At 47.8% G+C, this 26347-nt stretch overlaps 1 protein-coding gene across 1 annotated transcript; it reads left to right on the top strand.

The window, feature by feature from the left end:
* The first annotated feature begins 1959 nt into the window (after nt 1-1959).
* Nucleotides 1960-25251, top strand: LOC124613704 (uncharacterized abhydrolase domain-containing protein DDB_G0269086-like). Its single transcript, XM_047142422.1, has 3 exons — nt 1960-2399; nt 21193-21305; nt 24629-25251. The coding sequence occupies exons 1-3, from the start codon at nt 1960-1962 to the stop codon at nt 25249-25251; spliced, it is 1176 nt and encodes a 391-aa protein (XP_046998378.1).
* The last annotated feature ends 1096 nt before the right edge of the window (nt 25252-26347 follow it).

Below are 26347 nucleotides of genomic sequence, written 5' to 3'. Positions count from 1 at the left end.
GTTTTAATTTCTGACAGTATTTCAGTCTCAGGTTAATATAAGTGTGATATCGTAGCGCATACAAATTGCAAAATTATAAAGAAAATATTAAGTCTCAAAATATGTACACTACAGTATATTATACGATTTCAATATTCGAATAACCATTGTCTCTGCAGTCAAATTAGCCTTCTTTGTCTATTCAGAATAAGATCAATATTTCAGGTATCATACTGCATTTCTCTGTTTTTTTGTTGATAAAGAATAGTATTATGTACTATGCCCGTGTCTGGGAGTCATTACGGAGCCCGTGCAAAATTCTTTATTGTCTGCTACAACTTGCACCATTCCACATGCAAAATTTAAAATCTGTTTAAACTGTGACATGAGAAATACCATTTTTTCTATATGTGGCTGAGCAAATGCCGCAACAGACCATAGTTCCCAATTCTCAACCGTCAAAAACACGCCTTTTCGTAATTATGACCACCCGTACGTTTAGCTGCTCGTCAAATTTGACTTCGCTTTTTTGCTTAATAGTAGAATTTCCTGTCCGTCAGTCAAGAATAGTTATGTCACAGAAAGAGACGGAATACCTGTTTTCAGTAACAATGACGTTCAATTGAACGTCCGTCAACATCAATTTAGGCTACCCGTGGTTTACAGGGATGCTTCTTTCAATAAACTATTACCGATTCTTTCCTCCATCCCACTATAAATTAGCTAGTGAGAACTGTAATAAGCTCCAAGCGTAGAAGCAGTTATTTGGTTTGTAACATTAAAATATTTGTTGGTCAACCTTCCTATTAGTAGCATTAAGTATTTTGATGTAGAATCGTGAGACAAAAAGGAAAGTATACTCGTGGATAAAAAGTATTTATTAATGATTGATGAAATCTCCGTATGAAGATGACGACTACGGAAATCGCTGAAACGGTACTGTACATCTGATGCTATTACCGGAGACAACCTTCATTTAAACTCAGCACATCTCCATGGGGAGGGGAAACAACCAAGCCTCAAGTGCCCCTTACATTGACCTCCTTGATGATGTGGAGAATGAAATTCGTTGAAGCGTTGCTTCAAGTCGACCTTGTCACTTGGCTGCTATCACGAACAAGATTTCACGAGTCAGATTATCTGAGAAAGCCTACACTCCCATTTAGTAATGATCTTTGCCGAAGAAGAACGTTTACTTTAAAGCGCCACTTAATTCTCTATCAGAAAATTGACTAACAACTATTTTTGTTGACTATTCATAAACTTTCTTCTTGAAATTGGTTGGTTGGTTATAAAACAGCTACTGAAACCATTTAATAAATCTGGAATGTACTGTTTAACTTAAAAATTTTTTGACATTCCTTTAAATACGCAATCAAAACAAAAGATTATATCGGAGCCATACACAGAGCACCGAAGTGAACTAGTGGCAAATTAACGTAGCAGTGGGGGGCGACAGCTTAACGTTCGGCCGACAACGAGATTATTCGAGAGTAAATAACTGAGGAAGAAATAAAAATTTATTTGCTTTTATGATCCACTTTTGGAAAGAAAACAAAACGTGGTTTACTCTTGAGAGAAATCATACAGTGTATTACCTTATACCAAGACGTGCTTTCTGGTTACGTGTAAGAAGATTGCGAGAACGAAATCGCGACGGATCGGCAAGCCGAGGAAGTCAACCGAGACGCCGAGATGCGGAGAAACCGTCCGTGACACGAGTATAAATACGTGTGGGAGCGCTGGACGAGGCAGCACAGTCGTCCTGCGACGACTGATCACACAAGTCTCCAGTCACTCCGGCAGCAATGGCGAGATCGCGGGCTTCTAGCAGGCGGCTGCTTCTGGCGCTGTGCCTGGGCGCCGCGCTCGTGGCGACTGTGGCCGCGGGAGGCTACGGAGGCGGAGGGCACGGGGGCGGCGGGGGCGGAGGACACGGCGGCTACGGAGGCGGCGGCCACGGAGGCGGTGGTGGCGGCCATGGAGGCGGTGGCGGTGGTCACGGTGGTGGCGGAGGTGGCCACGGAGGCGGCGGTCACGGGGGCGGAGGCGGCGGTCACGGAGGTTATGGAGGCGGTGGTCACGGAGGCGGCGGCGGTCACGGAGGCGGCGGCGGCGGTCACGGAGGCGGCGGCGGCGGTCACGGAGGCTACGGAGGCGGCGGTCACGGAGGCGGCGGCGGCGGTCACGGAGGTTATGGAGGCGGTGGTCACGGAGGCGGTGGTGGTGGACACGGAGGCGGCGGTGGTGGACACGGAGGCTACGGAGGCGGTGGTCACGGAGGCGGTGGTGGTGGACACGGAGGCTACGGAGGCGGTGGTCACGGAGGCGGTGGTGGTGGACACGGAGGTCACGGAGGCGGCGGCGGCGGCCATGGAGGCGGTGGCGGTGGTGGTCATGGTGGTCACTATGGCCGCTAAGTATCACTCTTCCTCTCTACTAAGCCATCTCTTACTTTCGGGCACTAAAAATTCCCACTTCTGTACTGTCTGGACATTGACTGAGTCAAAATTTTTATTTCTTCTTCAATAAAATGTCGCTAAAACTGTACATTAACTGTTTTCCGTACTCTTTCTTCCCTTGTTTTTATGTCACTCATTTTTTTGTCGTGTCAATCGTTTCTGCACACGAGAAAATTTGTTAGTTACAACACAGTGGTTGCCTTATTACGAAGGTTCTACTGCATCTTTTCTTGTTATGTGGTATCCAACGTTTTAGATTCTCCATTGTTATATGTATGCTTTTAAAGCAGCTGGTAAATTAAATTATTATATAAAGTGTTACACTTCCAAAATGGATCTAAAAGAGAATTTCCTTTCTATCATGATTCCGAAGTACTAGGGAATAAATTTAAATCTTTCAGTTACGCTAGATAAAGTCTACAATAGCCTTTATTGAAATATCTATTCATGTCGTATACTTTATATTTTTACATTGTCGAAGATTCTTGGTCAATATTTTTGTGCAATACAAAGTACATCGATTAGAACAGCGAAAATACCGTGAACAATAATTCCATTCACCATTTCATCTAACAACCCCAATGTTAATATGTACGCGATCATTATTCAGTATACTCAAAATCCCGAGTGGCTGAAGAAAGGTACAAACGCTACAACACCAAGTGGGGTGTACCAACTCAAACACAAACTGACTACGTTTCAAACTGAAATCAATCCGATATTAAGATGTAGTCTGTGAGATCTCATACTACTAAGTCCGCCAGAAAACTGTACAGACACTTTAAGGAACGAAATGTATTACTTATGTGTTTATTTTACATTCAATAATTGAACACACCGGTTGTACAACCTTCAATTTGGCATATGGCTACTGTAAATGTTCAAAATGTTCAGCGTTGGCGGCTGAACACATAACAGAACGACGAGCGGTCTCCGAAACTACGTCAGCCAGTGTTACAGTGGAGATCGCTGCATATGTAATCCCCTGGCGAAATTCCTCCACCGTGCGTGCCTTTCGTCGATAGACGTTAACTTTCACATTTCCCCACAAGTAGAAGTCCATATGTGTTAGATTTGGAGACCGTGGAGGGAACTCAATTGGCCCTCTCCAGAGGCAGTCGCATCGAAGGAAAAGGGTCCTACCATGCCCCTGGATGATAGTCCGCACCACGCATGAACCCCTAGTAGAGTTACTGTTGGTCACTTGTCATTCATGAGCTAGCCTCACGAGCTGCAGTTCACACCATGAGAGTCTCTGCTGTCAGCCACAACTGCCCCACACCTTTTACAAGCTTACTACTTGCTGCACGTTTAAATGATTAACTTAAAAATAAAAAAGAGGTGTTTCAGACAATTCAGAGGTTTACAACTACAACGACAATTTCATTACTTCCCATTCTATCTACATCAATATGGTATGCTGCGGCCTATGCTTCAACCATATGGCCTACAAAAGTCATCTGTGTCGAGATCGATATTTTTGTTTTGTTCTCACGCCTCAACTCGCGAGTGGGCGAGGGACAGTCTATTCTATCTTAGGACGAGACGGTACAAGTACATCATTTGCCATCAAGGTTTTTTCGTCTTTTCCGTTCGCGGCTCTTCTTTGATTGTCTCTGCCAGAACGGTCATTCTCGTTAAAGGTTTTTCCTGCCATATGTTCTCGGAAGAGAGGCTACTGCCTTCTGGCAAACTTCCACCATCTGTTTTTATTACCTGTCATTGCATTTTTATTAAAATTTCCTCATCTTTCACTGTATCTAATTTACTTTCCTTTTTTGTAACTTTTCTACACTCATGGACAACTTGTTTATGTAAAGAAGAAGCACTGGAAAGACAGTCTTGAAAGGATCAACCAAATCTCAAAATTATTAGTCTACTATTGCCAGACGAATTCAACGCATCTGCAGATCGTGATTTGGAACGTCAGTAACGAAGAACAACATACCACTTCACCGAAATACTGAAATGCTTTGTAAACGAAGGGAAAAGTCACGGTGCCCCTTGCAGCGGCGGGTATGAGAACAACAACGACAAACAATCTTACCTCTCAGATCACTAAAGACAGATTTCAGAGCTCTTATGGAAAGTACGGTGCAATTTATAAGGCACAACTTGAAATTAAGAAAAACATGTCATGTATTAACGGGTTAACAGCTTTCAGGACAACGGAAATCGACGAGAAAGAGAGGAAGAGGGTTGCAACTTGTGTCAGCGAAGCGGATAAGTCGACCGAGTTATACGCGTGACTTGTAATATCTCAACCGATATTGACAGCAGGAAAAAATCTAAGGCACTAGTGTTTAGCGCGCCCTTGTAGTGACATATTTACGTCTCAAATTTTCAGACGTTTTCTACTCAACGGCTGTATTTTTCTAAATTGCAATTTCTTGGTCACTGTGATAAAAACAAAGTAGTACCCAAGTAAACGAATTGTTATTATTATTATTATTATCATTATTATTATTATTATTATTACACACATCAAAAAACGTTTTGCATCACCTCGGTTCCAAGAGTCCCGGAACCTGTACAGAAAATTGGAATAGAGATCAACATAAACATCATTTCTGCCCGTTTTATTGCTCATGAAAACCACACATTGCATGTTGTAACACCATACAGCGGGACTTTCAGAGGTGGTGGTACAGTTGACTGTACACACTGGTGGTACCTCTGATACCCAGTAGGACGTCCTCTTGCATTGATGCATGCCTATATTCGTCGTGGCATACTATCCACAAGTTCATCAACACACTGTTGGTCCAGATTGTCCCATTCCTCAACGGCGATTCGGTATAGACCCCTCGGAGTGGTTGGTGGGTCACGACATCCATAAACGACCCTTTTCAATCCATCCCAGGCATGTTCGATAGCATTCATGTCTGGAGAACACGCTGGCCACTCTAGTCGAGAGTATTCGTTATCCTGAAGGAAGTCACTCACAAGATGTGCACGATGGGACTGCGAATTGTCGTCCATGAAAGAGAATGCCTCGCCAATATGCTGCCGATTGGTTGCACTAACGGTCGGAGGATGGCATTCACATGTATCGTACAGCCGTTACGGCGTCTTCCATGACCACCAGCGGCGTACGTCGGCCCCACATAATGCCACCCTAAAACATCAGGGAACCTCTGCCTTGCTGCAATCGCTGGACAGTGTGACTAAGGCGTTCAGCCTGACCCGATCGCCTCCAAACAAGTCTCTGACGATTGTCTAGTTGAAGGCATATGCGACACTCATCGGTGAAGAGAACGTGATGCCAATCCTGAGCGATCCATTCGGAATGTTGTTGGGCCCATCTGTACCGCGCTGCATGGTGTTGTGGTTGCAAAGATGGACCTCGCCATGGCCGTCTGGAGTGAAGCTGCGCATCAAGCAGCCTATTGCGCACAGTTTTAGTCGTAACACAACGTGCAGTGGCTCACAAAAAGCATTACTCAACGTGGTGGCGTTGCTGTAAAGGTTCCTCCATAGGTAGCGGTTATCCACTGTAGTAGTAGCCCTTGGGCGGCCTGAGCAAGGCATGTCATCAACAATTCCTGTCTCTCTGTATCTCCTCCATGTCCGAACAACAGCGCTTTGGTTCACTCCGAAACGCCTGGACACTTCTTTGTTGAGAGCCCTTCAATGCAGACGCGTCGAACCGCGGTATTGACCGTCTAGGCGTGGCTGAACTACAGACAACACGAGTCGTGTGCCTCCTTCCTGGTGGAATGACTGGAAGTGATCGGCTGTAGGACTCCCTCCGTCTAATAGGCGCTGCTGATACATGGTTGTTTACATCTTTGGTGGCGCGGGGGAGGGGGGGGGGGCAGGGGGTAATGACATCCCTGAACAGTCAAAGGGACTGTGTCATTGATAAAACATCCACAGTGAACGTCTATTTTCAGGAATTCTGGGAACTGGGGTAATGCAAAACTTTTTGATGTGTTTATTATTATTACTTTAATATATAGTATCATTACTATTATTATTAAAAGCGTACAGAGCTGTAACACTTAAAGAGTGGGGTTAATGGTAAGAACCAAGAGAGTAATAAAACCGAGAGGGATGCTTGCTTTTCTTGGTAGGACCAAGTATAAGGTAAAATTTCGAAATAGGCAGACAATAAAGTCGCTACCACACAGTCTAAACCAAACTGGGAATAGGAAATGAGCCACTAACTTCGTTTCTACTTCGTCACAGTCTAGCGAGTGCATTACGCATAATTTTATCATCAGGAAGAGGAATCGTTATAAACTGCAACGGCCGCCATGCAGTAAACTTGTGTACATCAATTGGTTCTGGTTCACCGGTGGCCAGGCACGATTTTATCGTCTTGAGGCAATTGCCTTCTTCCCGAATTTAAACGCATGCATTGCTTTATGTCTCCAATTAAATTGTATATTTACTACAATTTCAACTAATTTATGAGTTGACGTTTGAGACAAACTTCAACCAGGAAAACGTCTTTCTCACACTTGGGTAAGCAGGTAGCACACCAGACAGGATGAATGGTAAATCAAATCACGTCATAAAAATAATAAGTACCGAATTTTGACTATTACCAGTTTCCTATCAAGCTGCTTGTCATATTTATTTATCCCAGCACCTGCAAAATGTTTCAGCAGCTGAGGATCATGGAAATTAAGTTTCCATCGTTTGCCAGACGGACTTTTAGATATAGACTTCCAACTACTTTGTGAAGCTCACAAACGAATTTACAATACTATGGCCATGTCTGGGAACCACTACCGAGCTCATGCAGAATTCCGTGACGTCCGCTATAACTTGCATTCTTCAACATATAAAATTTAAAATAAACTGCGACGTGAGGAAAATCATTCTTTCCGTATGTCACTGGGCTAATGTCGCGATCGACCGTAGTTCACAGTTCTCAGTCGTCAGAACACCGCTTTTCTCTAATTATCATCACCCGTAAATTTAGCTGCTCGTCAAATTTGCCTTAGCTTTTCTGACTGATGGTGAAAAATCCTGCAGGGGAGTCAAGGTTTGTCATGTCGCCAAGTGAGACAGCTCAGGTGTTTTCAGGAACAATAACGTTCAATTGGACATCTGTCTACATAATTCAGGTAACCCTTGGTTTACAGGGATGCTTCTTTGAATAAACTAATTGTGGTGTCACCGCCAGACACCACACTTGCTAGGTGGTAGCTTTTAAATCGGCCGCGGTCCGGTAGTATATGTCGGACCCGCGTGTCGCCAATGTCAGTGATCGCAGACCGAGCGACACCACACGGCAGGTCTAGAGAGGTCCTGGCACTCGCCCCAGTTGTACAGCCGACTTTGCTAGCGATGCTACACTGACAAATACGCTCTCATTTGCCGAGACGATAGTTAGCATAGCCTTCAGCTACATTTGCTACGACCTAGCAAGGCGCCGTATTCAATTGATATTGAGATTATATTTATGTATCATCAAGAGCGATGTTCTACAAATGTGGATTAAAGTTAAGTATTCCAGAAGCTACGTATTTTTCTTTATAGCATTCAGTACGTAACCTGTTTCAGACCTCACGCCAGCCTGCGTGAGTTTAAGCGCGTGCCTTTCGGCTTCCTCTCATTGTGTCTAGGCTGTCTTGTCTAGACACAACATATTTGGCGACTCGGATACAAACGGTCGTATTGCTCAAATTTACTTGTGTCATGGCTTCGCCACAATCTCCAGATGTACTGTCCGAATTTTATCGCTTGCAGAATCAGCAGACGCAGGCGTTATTGGATGCCCTTGGACAGCTCGTCCAGGGTCAACGTGCAATGCAAAACGATGCGGCAGCCGCCGCTCCACCGCTACCGCAGCCACAACACGCAGTTGCACCACCTTTTCGTCATTTCGATGTGGCGATGGAAAGCTGGACGGAGTGGTCACGCCAATTTGGATTCCATTTCGCCGCCTACAGAATTCAAGGTAACGAGCGGCAGCCTCACTTATTGGCATGTGTAGGGGTGCAGACGTACCGTGTGATAGCGAAATTGTTTCCCCGCCGCGACGTGGCAACTCTCTCCTACGAAGAAATTTTGTCTGCATTAGATGCATATTTCAAGGAATCAGTCAATGTAGTTGCAAAAACGTATACGTTCTTTCGTACAAAATGTACGGCCGGTCAAACTAATCGGGAGTGGGTTGCAACTTTGCAAGGCCTTACTAGGGATTGTGCTTTTGAGTGTGAATGTGGACTCCCTTATTCAGATACTATGGTGCGTGATGCAATTGCACAGAACGTTTCTGATGTTCGTATACGGGAGCAAATTTTGAAACTAGTCGATCCCTCCCTTCAACAAGTAATAGACATATTGGATAGGCAAGACACACTTGACTTTGCTCAGGAATCATTTGCAACTTCGCCAGCTGTGTGTCACATTAACCGGCCCGCCGGGCGAGCTGCACGGAACTGTAAACAGCCCTCGGGCTCGTCCGCGCAGCTGCCACCCAGCTATCAACCACGTGTCCCGCGGCAGCAAACAAATGTAGTGAAATCATGCCCACGGTGTGCTACTAGACATTCGCGTGAAAATTGCCCGTCAAGCCAAGCTATTTGCTTGTTCTGTAATAAAAAAGGACATGTTCCGAGTGTTTGCCAGAAAAAGCTCAGATCGGACACTAAAAACCATTCCAGGCCCTTTGCTTCGCGCTGGAATCGGAATCGAACCAAGAATACTCAGGCTCGTGACCTTTCGCCCACGGACATTCATGTAGTTAATTCCACTCCGCCCAGTGCCACTCTCTCTAAAAGTGACAGTGTGCGTCCCACAAAAAGTGTGCGTCGACATCGCCGGAAATCACGTCAATTAGCAGGTGGTTCTGTACCAGTGTCTGTTCAAATTGCACGAGACAGTCGCTCTTGTCGTCAGTACAATAAACTTTTTGTAGACTTGGACGTTAATGGCAACGTGATCCCATTCCAGCTCGATACGGGAGCTGCAGTTTCACTAATCAATCACGACACGTACCAACAGCTGGGTAAACCTCCATTGCGTGCCGCAAATGTTAAGCTAACTACATATTCAGGTCAGAATATCCCTATGTTAGGACAGTGCAGCCTTCTTGCCACATACAAGGGACAAACAAAACTTGTGTCATTTTACGTACTTCGTTCTTCTTCTGCAGTGAACTTATTTGGTTTGGATTTATTGAAGTTGTTTAACTTGCCTATCGCAAATCAGGTCCTATCAGTGAACCAGACTGTGCCTTCAGCCAGTGTTTCTCGTCTATGTGAAGAATTTGCAGACATTTTTGCACCGGGACTTGGTTGCGCTAAGAGCTATAAAGCACATTTGGAACTGAAAGTAAACGCGCAACCGAAATTTTTCAGAGCGCGCAATGTTCCCCACGCATTGCGTGATGAGGTCACAAGAACCTTACACGATTTGGAATCACAAGGTGTGATTGAACGTGTGCAGGCTTCTCTCTGGGCTTCACCCTTAGTAAGTTTGCCAAAACCTTCCGGAAAATTGAGACTTTGTGTGGACTTCAAAGCTACTGCGAATCCACTACTAGTGATTGCAACTTTTCCTTTACCCCGCCCGGAAGATCTTTTTGACAAACTGTGCCCTGGTAAATATTTTTCGAAATTGGACCTAGCAGATGCGTACTTGCAAATACCAGTGGACGACGAATCCCAGCGCGTCTTGGTGGTTAACACGCATCTTGGTTTGTACCAATTCAAAAGACTGCCATTCGGGTGTGCATCCGCATCTGCATTGTTTCAGCAATATCTGCAAACTACACTCCTGGAAATTGAAATAAGAACACCGTGAATTCATTGTCCCAGGAAGGGGAAACTTTATTGACACATTCCTGGGGTCAGATACATCACATGATCACACTAACAGAACCACAGGCACATAGACACAGGCAACAGAGCATGCACAATGTCGGCACTAGTGCAGTGTATATCCACCTTTCGCAGCAATGCAGGCTGCTATTCTCCCATGGAGACGATCGTAGAGATGCTGGATGTAGTCCTGTGGAACGGCTTGCCATGCCATTTCCACCTGGCGCCTCAGTTGGACCAGTGTTCGTGCTGGACGTGCACACCGCGTGAGACGACGCTTCATCCAGTCCCAAACTTGCTCAATGGGGGACAGATCCGGAGATCTTGCTGGCCAGGGTAGTTGACTTACACCTTCTAGAGCACGTTGGGTGGCACGGGATACATGCGGACGTGCATTGTCCTGTTGGAACAGCAAGTTCCCTTGCCGGTCTAGGAATGGTAGAACGATGGGTTCGATGACGGTTTGGATGTACCGTGCACTATTCAGTGTCCCCTCGACGATCACCAGTGGTGTACGGCCAGTGTAGGAGATCGCTCCCCACACCATGATGCCGGGTGTTGGCCTGGTGTGCCTCGGTCGTATGCAGTCCTGATTGTGGCGCTCACCTGCACGGCGCCAAACACGCATACGACCATCATTGGCACCAAGGCAGAAGCGACTCTCATCGCTGAAGACGACACGTCTCCATTCGTCCCTCCATTCACGCCTGTCGCGACACCACTGGAGGCGGGCTGCACGATGTTGGGGCGTGAGCGGAAGACGGCCTAACGGTGTGCGGGACCGTAGCCCAGCTTCATGGAGACGGTTGCGAATGGTCCTCGCTGATACCCCAGGAGCAACAGTGTCCCTAATTTGCTGGGAAGTGGCGGTGCGGTCCCCTACGGCACTGCGTAGGATCCTACGGTCTTGGCGTGCATCCGTGCGTCGCTGCGGTCCGGTCCCAGGTCGACGGGCACGTGCATCTTCCGCCGACCACTGGCGACGACATCGATGTACTGTGGAGACCTCACGCCCCACGTGTTGAGCAATTCGGCGGTACGTCCACCCGGCCTCCCGCATGCCCACTATACGCCCTCGCTCAAAGTCCGTCAACTGCACATACGGTTCACGTCCACGCTGTCGCGGCATGCTACCAGTGTTAAAGACTGCGATGGAGCTCCGTATGCCACGGCAAACTGGCTGACACTGACGGCAGCGGTGCACAAATGCTGCGCAGTTAGCGCCATTCGACGGCCAACACCGCGGTTCCTGGTGTGTTCGCTGTGCCGTGCGTGTGATCATTGCTTGTACAGCCCTCTCGCAGTGTCCGGAGCAAGTATGGTGGGTCTGACACACCGGTGTCAATGTGTTCTTTTTTCCATTTCCAGGAGTGTATTTGTGCGTCGGTCCCTACTGCAGCAAACTATCTGGACGATATTGTGATCTCTGGAAAGACGGAAGAAGAACATTTAGCCAATCTCAGAACATTATTTCAGGACTTGCGACAAAATGGTCGTCGCTTGCGGAAGGACAAATGTGTGTTTTTTGCTCGTGACTTACCATATTTGGGACATGTAATCAATGCCCAAGGCATACATCCCAGCCCAGAGCACCTCCGTGCCATACAAGACTTGCCTTCGCCACAGAATTTGAAGCAGCTACAGAGTGTGCTGGGAAAACTTAATTATTATAATAAATTTGTTTCACATGCCTCTTCCATTTCAGCTCCGCTTCATCGCTTACGCCGTAAAAGTGTTCCGTTCGTCTGGACGACGGAATGCGAACGCGCCTTTCGCCAGTAAAAATCGGCGTTGCTTTCAAATACTTGCCTTACGCCATTCGATCCCCAGAAACCCCTTTTGTTGATGGTAGATGCATCGGATTTCGGAATTGGTGCTGTGCTTCCGCACAAAGATGGCTCGCTTGATCGCCCTATTGCCTTTGCGTCGAAATTGCTCTCGTCTGCGCAAAGAAATTATTCACAGATTGAGAAAGAAGCTTTGGCTCTCGTATTTGGTGTTACAAAGTTTCATGATTTGTTGTATGGTCATCACTTTACCATCATTACAGACCACAAACCTTTGACTTCGCTTTTTCATCTGAACAAGCCTGTACCTCCACGTACAGCGCAGAAATTCATTCGCTGGTCTATTTTCCTCTCGCAGTACCGCTACGATATCTTGTATCGGTCCACTGCTAAGCACGGAAACGCCGATGCGTTGTCCCGTTTGCCTGTTGCTGAGGATAGAGCATTCGATTCCTCCGAACTTGCTTGCATGTTCATTGATCAGAAACCGATGATGTGGTCGAATCGTTTCCGATTGATTTTCGTCGTGTAGCTACAGCCACAGCTGCTGACCCTGTCCTTGCTACCATTTTGCGTTTTGTTACTACTCAATGGCCCTTGTCAAAGTCGCGGATCGAGGATCCGTTGGTTCGCCGAGTTTTTGCTCACAAGGAGAGACTTTTTGTTCGACGTGGTGTATTGCTGTTGCGTTCTGATAATGATCAGTCCCGGGTCGTGGTCCCACGTTCGTTACAGTCCTCTGTCTTACGGCTTCTCCACCAAGGACATTGGGGTATAGTGCGCACGAAACAACTTGCTCGTCAGCACTGTACTTGTTTCGGAATCGATGCTGCGATTACGAATATGTGCTCTTCTTGCATGGCGTGTGCCGAACAACAATCCGCACCACCGCGGAAATACTTGGCATGGCCGAAAGCCACATCCCCTTGGCAACGTTTGCACATAGATTTTGCTGGCCCATTCTGGAATGCTCGATGGTTGGTTGTGGTGGATTCATTCAGTAATTTTCCTTTTGTTGTCCGGATGTCTTCCACGACGTCATCTGCCACCACCCAAGCGTTATCCGCTATCTTTTGTATTGAAGGTCTTCCACAGACTATTGTTTCCGACTATGGCCCACAATTCATGTCCGCAGAATTTCAGTCATTCTGCAACGCCAATGGTATTCAACATCTGACATCCACGCCGTTTTCGCCTCAGTCAAACGGTGCCGCTGAACGATTGGTCCGGACTTTCAAGTCACAGATGTTGAAGTTGAAAGAGTCGCATTCTTGGGAGGACGTGTTATTGCTCTTCTTGTCTTCGTATCGCTCTCAGCCCCGAGATGGTCACTCGCCGGCTCAGTTGCTCCACGGTCGTCCTCATCGAACCTTGATGTCTTTGCTACATCCGCCGCATCAGGTTGCTGTGCAGCGGCAGACGCCTGCCTTTGCTCCAGGTGACGTTGTATACTAGCGCAACTATCGAGGTTCACGGCGTTGGCTCGCAGGGCGCATTCTTCGCTGCCTCGGCCGCGCTATGTATCTGGTTTTGGGGGCCTCTGGTGAGGTGCGTCGGCATCTCAATCAGCTGCGCCTCTGTCGTCGCACTGGTTCTGCCGCTCCCCGTCTGCTTTCAGCGACGGTGCCGTCCGGTCAGCGCCCTGGGGACCCATCTACTGGCTCGCCTCATCCCCAGGTGTTACCGACGCTGCCTTCCATTTTGCCGCATGGCGACGCGCCGCCGCCGCCGCCGCCGCCGCCGCCGCCGCCGCCGCAACCTGTTCTCCCGCCGGCGACGCCCGCAGTGGACGCTTCGCTGCAACCGCCAGGCGCCTCCCTGGGTAACGCGCTGCCAATCGCTTCCCGTGACCAGTTGTCCTCCGACATGGAACTCTGGCCCACTCCGAACCACGTGTCATCATCGTCCGTCGGGTACCCCGACGCGATGGGGGTCGACCCTTCGGCCCCTCCTGTCTCTCTACGGGAGCATACACCGCATGTTGACGTGCACCCTGGACTAGGTTTTCAGGCGTTTCCTAGCTCCCCTCGGACCGAATGGCCGGGTGCGGATGGCACAGCCTCGCCTGTTGTTAGGCTCCCCACCTCGTCGCATACGTCAACATGGGGTACTCCCCACGGCGGGCGGAAGTCGAATAACACAACCGTCCGCCGATTTGCGGGGGAGTAATGTGGTGTCACCGCCAGGTGGTAGCTTTTAAATCGGCCGCGGTCCATTAGCATACGTCGGACCCGCGTGTCGCCACTGTCAGTGATCGCAGACCGAGCGCAACCACACGGCAGGTCTAGAGACGTCGTGGCACTCGTCCCAGTTGTACAGCCGACTTTGCTAGCGACGCTACACTGACAAATACGCTCTCATTTGCCGAGACGATAGTTAGCATAGCCTTCAGCTACATTTGCTACGACCTAGCAAAGCGCCGTATTCAATTTATATTGAGATTCTATTAATGTATCATCAAGAGCGATCCCCCCAGGGGGTCCACAACTCTTTTATGGATACGTGCGTAGCGAACACGGGACCCCGAGCTAATGTGGCCCTCCTTCCTTTCCGGGCTGCATACCCTCCCTTTCCGCGTCCTTCCCCGTCCCCCATCTTCGCCCCCCCCCTCACCTCTGGCTCTTTCCTTCCCTTTCTCCCCCTCCGGGAGTATGGTTTGTGCCTACGTCCGGAGACGGACGCTCGAAACTGTTACAAATTCCTTGCTTTCTACACTTGCAAGTCTTCGTCCTTCCTCTGTGCTTCTCTTTTCCTTCCCTCTTCTCTTTGCCTTTTTCTCCGCTGCGGCGTTTTAGACCCCTCTTCTTTCCTTTCCCTTTCTCTTTTTTCCTCCCTGTGTGTGTCTGAAGGCCGACCCACGCACTTCCAAGCTTAGCCGGTGACGGGGTAACGCGTAATTCCCCGCCCCGGGTAGACAGGTAGGACACGTACGTACCCCCTGGTAACGGCCAGGCCCAGGGAGGGGTGGTTACCCGAGCTGATACCTTCCGAAAGTGCCGATTGGTCTCTCTGTCCGTTTGTCGGGAGGTGTGACCTGAGGTGTGAACAATGACCTAATGCGGGAGTGCCCTCAGAGAGGGCCCCCACAAGGGAGGAGCGCGCCATCGGAGGCCCCGGTAATCATGGGGGATTCTTCCGCAATGGTTTCCTCACCTTCCACTATGTCTGCTCACAAGCGTAAGTTCACTGAGTCTCAGCCACAGACAGTTCTTCCATCGTTGCCACAGTTCCTTGTTGTTTCTCAGTCTGACGAAGGTCACGACTTCTCCACGGTCAACCCTTTCATTATTCAGAAAGGTGTCGACGCAGTTGCACGTACTGTAAAGTCTTGTTCCAGATTACGGAATGGCACCCTGTTGTAAGAAAATTGCTGCGTACCTCACTACTACACACCTTCCCTGTTCGGGTGGAACCGCACCGTACTTTAAATTCTTCGCGTGGAGTCGTTTATACACGCTCCCTCGATGGATTGTCTGACGAAGAAATTCAGCACTACCTGTCTGACCAGGGCGTAACGGCTGTACATAGAGTTATGAAAAGGGTTGACACGAACATCATTCCAACCCGCACTGTCTTCTTGACAACTGACAAAGTTCAACTCCCATCGAAAATCAGAGCAGGCTATGAGATGATTTCCGTTCGCCCTTACGTCCCAAACCCTACGCGTTGCTATCGGTGTCAGCGGTTCAATCACACCAGCCAGTCCTGTTCCAATCCGGCCAAATGCGTTACGTGTGGCAAGGATGCCCATGCGGGTGCTTGTCCACCTCCATCCCCTCGCTGCATCAACTGTATGGGTGACCACGCTGCTTCCTCTCGAGATTTCCCCGTTTTTAAGGACGAAAAGCTCATCCAGGAAATCCGAGTGAAGGAAAAGGTGTCGACCTTTGCTGCTCGAAAATTATTCACCAGTCGACACCCCACCGTGCCTCAGACAGGAAAATACAGCACTGTCCTTGCGTCTCCTCGGCCAACAAAGGAGGCGGCCATGCAGACTTGCGACCTCACCTTTAGTGCCACGGTCGTCAGATCGGCCAGCGCAAAGATCGCCCGTTCAACCTCACCACTTTCGCCTGCCCACTCTATGGCTCACCCTTCATCGGGTTCTGCTGAATCTCGAGCCAAAAAGTCAGACACCAAGACTTCGAAAAAAGAGCATACTCGTGAGGATCTTTTACGTACCCCAACTTCACACCCATCGGTTCCTCCTTCATCTACACATCATACTTCCAAGAAGGCTACAAAGAAACCCAGTTCATCTCCTTCTCCGCCAAGGCGTGTCCCATCTACAGCACCACCTGGCGGACATCGCCCTCGGCCGCCTTCTGTATCCTCGAGGCGCACTGCTGGCGGCCGATCAACCGGCCGATCGCTGGTGGCAGGAGCTGCTCCTGAACAACCTATGGATCAGGATCTTCTGCCTTCGGCTGAATGCCATTCCATGCTGTCGGTCGCAAGCCCTGAGCAGTCGTTGAGTTGACAGCGACCTTGGTCACATTCCTCCATTTTCTGTTCACCCTACGTCCATTATCCACTGGAATATCCGCGGCATTCGAGCCAATCGGGATGAATTGTCGGTCTTCTTACGATCCTACTCGCCGGTCATCTTCTGTCTTCAGGAAACAAAGCTGCGTCCCCATGACCGCTTTGCTCTCCCTCATTTTCAGTCTGTCCGATATGATCTCCCCTCTGTTGAAGGCACTCCAGCCCATGGAGGACTCATGATTCTTCTCCGTGATACTCTCCATTATCACCCAATCCACTTAAACACTTCCTTCCAAGCTGTCGCCGTCCGTCTTTCCCTTTCTGGATACACGTTCTCTCTTTGTACTGTACACATTCCATCGTCCACACCAATGGCACGAGCTGATCTCCTTCATCTGCTTGGTCAGCTTCCACCCCCCTATTTGCTGGTTGGGGACTTAAATGCCCACCACCCACTTTGGGGATCTCCACATCCTTGTCCACGTGGCTCACTATTGCTAGACGTCTTCCACCAAGCGGATCTAGTTTGCCTCAACACTGGGGTCCCTACATTTTTGTCTGCCTCCACGACATATATATCTCATTTGGACCTTGCGGTCGGTACTGTTCCGCTAGCTCGGCGCTTCGAATGGTTCGCCCTTGATGATACACACTCGAGTGACCACTTTCCATGTGTCCTTAGACTGCAGCCTCAACTGTCATATATGCGCCCGCGACGCTGGAAGTTTGCCCAAGCCGATTGGACACTTTTTTCGTCTCTAGCGACATTCGATGACCGTCACTTTCCCAGCGTCGACGATGAGGTCAAACACATTACCGACGTTATTCTTACAGCTGCGGAACGTTCAATACCACGCACCTCCGAATTGCCCCGGCGCCCCCCAGTTCCTTGGTGGAATTTTCCGCCACCATCCTACTTTGGCCAACTGTATCCGCTATAAGCAGTTCCGTGCGCGGTGCCGTCGTGTCATCCGCGATAGCAAGAAGGCAAGCTGGAAATTCTTGATTAGCTCATTTAACACCTTCACTCCCTCCTCGGAAGTTTGGAGTCGGGTTCGACGGTTCTCAGGCGCGCCTAGTTTCTCCCCGGTCTCTGGGCTCACTGTCGCGCATGATACATTAGTGGACCCCGTCGCAGTTTCTAACTCATTGGGTCAACACTTTGCTGAGATTTCGAGCTCTTCAAATTACCCGCCAGCGTTTCTCCCGAAGAAACGTGCAGCGGAAGTGCGACATCTTGCTTTCTCCTCTCAAAATCGCGAAAGCTACAATACTGTTTTCTCCATGCGGGAACTACAACATGCACTCTCTTCTTCTCGCTCCTCCGCCCCAGGACCGGATGGTATCCACATCCAAATGTTACTGCATTTATCAACCCATAGTCTGCGTTACCTCCTTCGCCTTTATAATCGAATTTGGACCGACAGTACTTTTCCAGACGATGGCGGGAAGCTTTCGTCGTTCCTGTTCCGAAACCTGGAAAGGACAAACATCTCCCCTCTAGCTATCGTCCCATTTCTCTCACGAGTAGTGTCTGTAAGGTTTTGGAGCGTATGGTGAATTACCGTTTAGCTTGGTGGCTGGAATCCCGCAGTCTTTTAACACCTGCCCAATGCGGATTCCGAAAGCATCGTTCTGCAGTTGACCATCTTGTTGCTCTTTCCACATATATCATGAACAATTTTCTCCGGAAACGCCAAACAGTAGCAATATTTTTTGATCTGGAGAGAGCATACGATACCTGTTGGAGGACAGGCATCCTCCGCACACTGTTCTCTTGGGGCTTTCGAGGTCGGCTGCCCCTTTTTCTTCGCGAATTTATGGCAGAGCGCACATTTAGGGTGCGGGTGAACACTACTCTCTCCCGTACTTTCTCCCAAGAAAACGGGGTACCCCAGGGCTCCGTGCTGAGTGTTGTACTGTTTGCCATTGCCATAAATCCAATTATGGATTGTCTCCTTCCTGATGTCTCGGGCTCCCTCTTTGTGGACGATTTTGGGATCTACTACAGCTCTCAACGGACCAGCCTTCTTGAACGACGTCTTCAAGGATGTCTCGATTGCCTCCACTCTTGGAGCATCGAAACCGGCTTCCGTTTTTCTCCCAGTAAGACCGTTTGTGTTAATTTTTGGCAACGTAAGGCGTTTCTTCCGCCCTCCTTACATCTAGGTCCTGTCAACCTTCCGTTTTCAGACGTCGCTAAATTCTTGGGTCTTATGTTTGACAGAAAACTGTGCTGGTCCTCCCATGTTTCCTATCTTTCGGCTCGCTGTCTGCGATCCCTCAACACCCTCCGTGTCCTGCATGGTACCTCCTGGGGAGCGGACCGAGTGGTCCTTCTCCGCCTCTATCGCGCCTTAGTGCGCTCGAAATTGGACTATGGAAGCATAATCTACTCCTCTGCTCGGCCGTCTATTCTTCGGCGTCTCGACTCTATCCACCACCGTGGATTACGCTTAGTGTCTGGAGCTTTTCACACCAGCCCTGTGGAAAGCCTTTATGCTGAGACTGCTGAACCACCACTGTCCAATCGGCGAGCAGTCCTTCTGAGTCGTTATGCTAGCCATCTGTCTTCCATGCCTGGAAATCCAGCCCATGACATTTTTTTCGACGCCTCCTTTGATGTAGGGTATGCAGGCCGCCCCTCTTCCCTACTACCACCGGGAGTCCGCTTCCGTCAACTGCTCCATTCTCTTTCCTTCCGCTTTCCTAAAACCTTCTTGACAACTTGGGGTACAGCACCGCCTTGGCTCCGTCCCCGGATCTGCCTGCTCCGTGACCTTTGTCGATTTCCCAAGGAAGGTACCCCTTCACTTGTTTATCGTCGGGCATTTGCTGCTCTATGTGCACAAATGACAGAAGCCACATTTATTTACACCGACGGCTCGAAAACATCGTTAGGTGTAGGGAGTGCCTATATTGTTGGCGGCACCCCAAATCACTTTCGGCTTCCCGACCAGTGTTTGGTTTATACTGCGGAGCTTTACGCTGTTCTCCAGGCTGTCCACTACATCCGCCGCCATCAGCGGGTACAGTGCGTTATCTGCTCAGATTCTCTCAGCTCTCTCCTCAGTCTCCAAGCTCTTTACCCTGTGCACCCTCTGGTCCACCGGATTCAGGACTGTCTGCGCTTGCTCCACCTGGGGGGCGTCTCGGTGGCGTTCCTCTGGCTCCCAGGACACGTTGGTATCTGTGGAAATGAGGCGGCCGATATTGCAGCCAAGGCAGCGGTCTCTCTTCTCCGGCCAGCTATTCAATCGATTTCCTTCGCCGATCTACGGAGCGTTTTATGTCGTCGTGTTCTTCATTTATGGCACGCACATTGGTCGACACTTCCCCATGATAAATTGCGGGACGTGAAAGCTCTTCCTTGTGCTTGGACCTCTTCCTCCCGAACGCGTCGTCGGGAGGAGGTAATTTTAACTAGACTCCGGATAGGGCACTGTCTTTTTAGCCATCGACATCTTTTAAGCGGCGATCCTCGCCCACTCTGTCCCCACTACTCTCAGCTGTGGACGGTAAGACACCTTTTAATTGAGTGCCCCTATTTTAATCCGTTACGCTCCCGTCTACAGCTATCGCCTGATATATCGTCGATTTTAGCAGATGACACGCGCTCAGCCGATCGCGTTCTCGAGTATATTTATGCCTGTGAAATGACTTCAGTCATTTGAAGCTTTTTTTTTGGGGACAACCACCCCTTTCTGTAGTGGATTTTTAAGCCTTCCTTCTGCTTTTCGTTTCTCCAGTTTTATGACTTTCGTTCCCATTGCCGCTGGTTTCCATTTTCGGTTTTTTACTGTTTCCTAAGTCACGGACCGGGCGCTAATGATCATAGCAGTTTTGCGCCCTAAAACCAAAACAAAAAAAAAAACATCAAGAGTGATGTTCTACAAATGTGGATTAAAGCTAAGTATTCTAGAAGCTACGTACTTTTCTTTATAGCATTCATTACGTATCCTGTTTCAGACCTCACGCCAGCCTGCGTGAGTTTAAGCGCGTGCCTTTCGGCTTCCTCTCATTGTGTCTAGGCTGTCTTGTCTAGACACAACACTAATACCGACCCTTTACCTCATCCTATTGTAAATGAGCTAGTGTGAACTGTAGTAAACTCGAAGTATAAAAACAATTATTCGGTTTTTAACGTTAAAATATTTGTTGGATAATTTTGCTATTGGCAGCAGCGAATGTTTTGATAGAGGAAAAAGTGTAAAACAGGCAGAGGTGCAATTATAGGCACACCTCACGACGAGGGTACGGGAAGTGCTTCAGTCTGGGGACTGAAAACGGTGTCTATTGTTAATAGACGGTAGCAGTGAACAGTTGGAAGCATTGTTTCAAGCAGTGTAGTTACAGCGTCGGTTATTGTCTGAATTGGTGTTTGTTCAGGACTGCAAACGTTTGGGAGGTATGTGGAATCGTTTTCTTTTTACATCCTTCTCATTATTTTAAAAAAGTTTCTCAGTGATATCCAGAATAATGTAATCCTAAGCTACTTTTAGAAACGCGTTTTACGTTACACACGCTTTTACGTTAGACGTGATAGTCGCCATGTTGCTTAAGGATGGTTGGTGTGAATGGGATATGGTTAGTCGAATTTTGTTTAACGTTAAATATACAACTTACACAACAACAAACAAACAAACAAAATTTTCAGATTGCGATAATAGACCTTAGTGCTTTTTTTCGTCTTTGCAGAATGCCGAGAACGAAGAAGCGCTATGAATGTAGGAACCAGACGTATCAGTGGAGTAAATCTCAGATGGTACGTGCCATAGCAGCTGTGAAAACAAAAGAGGCTTCTGTGAAAGGTACTGCAAGAGCAGTCGGAGTGCATCGTATCACTTTGCAGAAATTTCTTAAACTTGATAAAATCCCTGAACAAGAGGTTCAAGAGACAAAGCTTGGGAGGAAACCGATTTTAAATGCAGACCTCGAAAAACAGCTAGTTTCTTATCTCCTTGGGTTGGAGCAAAAATTCTTCGTGTGCGCTTTGGCGGATCTGAGAAGAATGGCATTTTTATTTGCCCATACAAATAGTTTGACAACCCCTTTCAAAGGAGAAGAAATAGGACGTACTTGGGCTGACCTTCTTCTTGAGAGACACAAGGATCAGCTGTCAATTCTCAAACCTTGTGGAACATATGCCAGAACCTTAAGCTTCAATAAAGAGAATGTGATGGTTTTCTTTGATTTATTAGCAGACACTTTCAACAGACACTCATAACCAGCAGACCGAGTGTGTAACGTGGAAGAGACAGGCCTGTCTATTATCCAAAGCAAAATTCCGAAAGTGATAGGGATGAAAGGGAAGAAACAAATTGCAGCTCAGACGTCTGCAGAAAGAGGGGCTACAACCACATTTATCGGATGCTTGAGCGCTTCGGAACATTATTTCGCGCCAATGAAAATTTTCCCTAGAGCCAACAAGTCCCAAACTCTAACGCGGAGCTGCCCCCCTGGTGCAATTGGTAGAACCCATCCTTCAGGGTGGGTTCAAAACAATTTGTTCACCGAATGGTTCATTCACTTCACTGGATGGTCATTATAGCCACGTTCGAAATCCAGATGTAATTGACTTGGCGAAAGAACACCACGTGACTGTCATCTCACTTCCTCCACACTTGACCCACAAACTGCAGCCTCTAGATAAAACGTGAATGGGACCTCTGAAAACGTACTTCTCCGAGGTAGTGAGTGTATGGTTGCATCACAATGGGCGTCCTCTCACACCTTACGACGTTACAGAGGTTTTTATTCAAGCCTGCCTTCGAACCCAATCAGCTGAGATAGCAATAAACGGATTCAAAGTAACTGGGTTATACCCTATGAACCGTTACATCTTTACCGACGGTGATTTCACAGCTTCTGAGTTGGTTTCAGGAAAACTTGTTCCACAGCGGAAGATAGACCTAACGTTTCTGCTATCTCTGGACCATCGACATCATCTGCTTCTTCTTCGAGTTATCCTGATGTACAGTCACATCAGGCTTTAGCTATGCCAGTTGATCAAGCCACTGAAACACTGGGAAGTTCTCCAGGGATATCAGCAAATGCAGTTTCACCATTCGACAAATCTTCTGCCCCAACCTTAAGAAGAGAACCACAACGCGGGGACGAAAAGCAGCAACCACCTACCACATCACTGGAACGCCATACAAAGATCAGTTCACAAAGTCACTTGACAGTAATGCTGTCAAGAAGAGGCTGTTGAGTTTCCTTGGGGTTGAGGCTGCTCTGCGGTCAGAGGTGCAAAATCCAAAAGCCATAAAAAAAAAAAAAAAAAAAAAAAAAAAAACAGAAAATTTGTTTCACAAAACTATGTGATTCATCATCGGATTCTTCAGGCTCCTGCAGCCCTCACCTTGTGGACAGCGATAATGAACTTGATGTGAACGATGGGGATACACCAGACTCAAAGGATGAAAGTTGTATCTTTTGTCATGATAAGTTTTCCCAAGACAGGAGACGAGAGGTGTGGATTAAGTGTGTTATGTGCCAAATGTGGGAATACTTATATTGTGCCGGTGCTGAAGGAGCTACTTACATTTTCGATCACTGTAAATAATTTCAAATTTCATGCATATATGTACGAATGTTGCTTTTTGTAGACTGGTCTACAATTTTGTTTCGTTTTAACCCATTTCATTAAAATATTTCAGAAGGTTTCCTCCACCATTTTGTGGATGCCCGTATATGCACCGCCTTTTCTTAAGTTCCATTTTACAAACTTTTGTAAACCTTTGTTTTCGAATAGAAATAATGGATACTAATCATTGTTTCGACCCTCATCATTTCTTAAACTTGTTGTACTTGTTAGTTGAGGTATAAAATCTAGAATTTTTACAAAAGAAGGTACGTTAAGTCAAAACCAAAAGAAGGTGCTAATATATACAACTTTTCCTCTAGTAAAAACGTAACACAGGAAAGTAAAGTATGCTCGTAGGTTTAAAGTATTTTTAATGATTGATGAAATCTTTGGCTGAAGATGACGAGTATGGAAGTCGCTGAATGATGCTGCACCTCTGATTGTATTACTGGATTTAAATTCAGCACATCTCCATGGGGAGGAGAAACAACCAAGCTTCAGGTGCTTCAACATTGACCTCCTTGATGATAAAGAGTAGGAAATTCGTTGAAACGTTGCTTCAAGTCGACGCTGTCACTCGGCTGCTATCACGAGCAAGATTTCACGAGTCAGATTATCTGAGAAAGCCTACACTCCCATTTTTTAATGATGTTTTCCGAAGAAAAACGTTTACTCCAAAGTGCCACTGAATTCTCTAGCAGAAAATTTACTATCAAGTATTGTTGTTGACTATTCATAAACGTTCTTCTTGGAATTGGTAGGAATGTTATAAAACAACTACTGAAACCATTTAATAAATCTGGAATGTACTGTTTCCTAAATATTATTTGACATTCCATTAAATGATGCAATCAAAACAAAAGATTATATCGGAACCATACACACAGCACCGAAGTGAACTAGTGGCAAATTACCTTAGCAGTTGGGGCTGAGAGCTTAACGTTCGGCCGACAGCGAGACTATTCCAGAGTAAAAAATTGAAATGATCGTATGGCATTATTGGCCGGGACGACCCCATTCGGTGGAGTTCGGCCGCCGTATTGCAAGTCCTTTTTAGTTGACCCCACTTCCGCGACTTGCGAGTCAGTGATGAAAATGACGGTGAAAGACACACAACACCCAACCCCCTGCCGGGAATCGAACCCGGGCCCCCTGCCCGCTAAGCGGTAACGCTACAGCTAAGCTACAGCGGCGGATATTCGAGAGTAATTAACTGAAGAAGAAAAAATTATACTGTGCTTTTATGATCCTCTTTTGGAAAGAAAACAAAAGGCGGTTTAATCTTGAGAGAAATCATACACTGTATTACATTATACCAAGACGTGCTTTCTGGTTACGAGTCAGAAGATTGCGAGAACGAAACCGCGACGGATCGGCAAGCCGAGGAAGTCAACCGAGACGCCGAGATGCGGAGAAACCGTCCGTGACACGAGTATAAATACGTGTGGGAGCGCTGGACGAGGCAGCACAGTCGTCCTGCGACGACTGATCCCACAAGTGTCCAGTCACTCCGGCAGCAATGGCGAGATCGCGGGCTTCTAGCAGGCGGCTGCTTCTGGCGCTGTGCCTGGGCGCCGCGCTCGTGGCGACTGTGGCCGCGGGAGGCTACGGAGGCGGAGGGCACGGGGGCGGCGGGGGCGGAGGACACGGCGGCTACGGAGGCGGCGGCCACGGAGGCGGTGGTGGCGGCCATGGAGGCGGTGGCGGTGGTCACGGGGGTGGCGGAGGTGGCCACGGAGGCGGCGGTCACGGGGGCGGAGGCGGCGGTCACGGAGGTTATGGAGGCGGTGGTCACGGAGGCGGCGGCGGTCACGGAGGCGGCGGCGGCGGTCACGGAGGCGGCGGCGGCGGTCACGGAGGCTACGGAGGCGGCGGTCACGGAGGCGGCGGCGGCGGTCACGGAGGTTATGGAGGCGGTGGTCACGGAGGCGGTGGTGGTGGACACGGAGGCTACGGAGGCGGTGGTCACGGAGGCGGTGGTGGTGGACACGGAGGGCACGGAGGCGGTGGTGGTGGACACGGAGGTCACGGAGGCGGCGGCGGCGGCCATGGAGGCGGCGGCGGTGGTGGTCATGGTGGTCACTATGGCCGCTAAGTATCACTCTTCCTCTCTACTAAGCCATCTCTTACTTTCGGACACTAAAAATTCCCACTCCTGTACTGTCTGAACATTGAGTCAAAATTTTTATTTCTTCTTCAATAAAATGTCGCTTAAACTGTACATTAATTGTTTTCCGTACTCTGTCTTCCCTTGTTTTTATGTCACTCACTTTTATGCCGTGTCACTCGTTTCTGAACACGAAAACGTTTGTGAGTTTCAACACAGTAGTTGCCTTATTACGAAGGTTCTACTGCATCTTATCTTCTTATCTGGTAACCAACGTATTAAATTCTCCATTGTTATATGTATGCTTTTAAAGCAACTGGTAAATTAACTTACTCTACAAAAAGTGCTAAACTTCCAAAACGGATCTAAAAGAGAATTTCCTTTCTAGCATGATTCCGAAGTACTATGGAATAAATTTAAATCTTTCAGTTACGCTAGATAAAGTCTACAATAGTGTATATTGAAATCTCTATTCACGTCGTATACTTTATGTTATCACATTGTCGAAGATTCTTGGTCGATATTTGTGCAATTCAAGATACATCGATTAGAACAGAGAAAATATCGTGAAAATTAGTTCCATTCACCAGTTCATGTAACAACTGCAGTGTTAAGATGTACACGATCAAGATACAGTACACTCCAAATCCCGAGTGATTGACACAGGGTACAGCATTAAGTGTGGTGTACCAACTCAAACACAAACTGACAAAGTGAAATCGAGCTTACATTAAACCGTAGTCTGTGAGATGTCATACTACATATAACTCTCGACAAATCCCCAGTCAGAGATCAATGTCACAATAATAATGCGTATGATTCAAGGCGCCTTTTATCACTTACTTAAACGATTTATGGTTCCTTCAAATTTCGTTTCAGGTAGGCTACCTGGAAAAAATAGATTATTATTCTTGGTCTGAATCGGCGTTCTGCATCACCTTCAGAGATGTTCCCCTCAGTGATCAATATTACATTATTAAAGTGACATCCTAGTCCTGGATTCCTAAGAAAATAATAAAAAAGCTTCACTTTACCAGTAAGCTTCCAAGCACTGCAGGACAGCCCGCCTGTATATTTTCCTAATGTTCCAGGATAAATGCTCTTCCAGTACATTTATAACGAATCACATACCATGAACATTAACAGTCACCGATCTG

The sequence above is a fragment of the Schistocerca americana genome, chromosome 4 (assembly GCF_021461395.2).
Source record: "Schistocerca americana isolate TAMUIC-IGC-003095 chromosome 4, iqSchAmer2.1, whole genome shotgun sequence".
NCBI lineage: Eukaryota > Metazoa > Arthropoda > Insecta > Orthoptera > Acrididae > Schistocerca > Schistocerca americana.
This window is presented reverse-complemented; position numbering and strand designations above follow the sequence as displayed.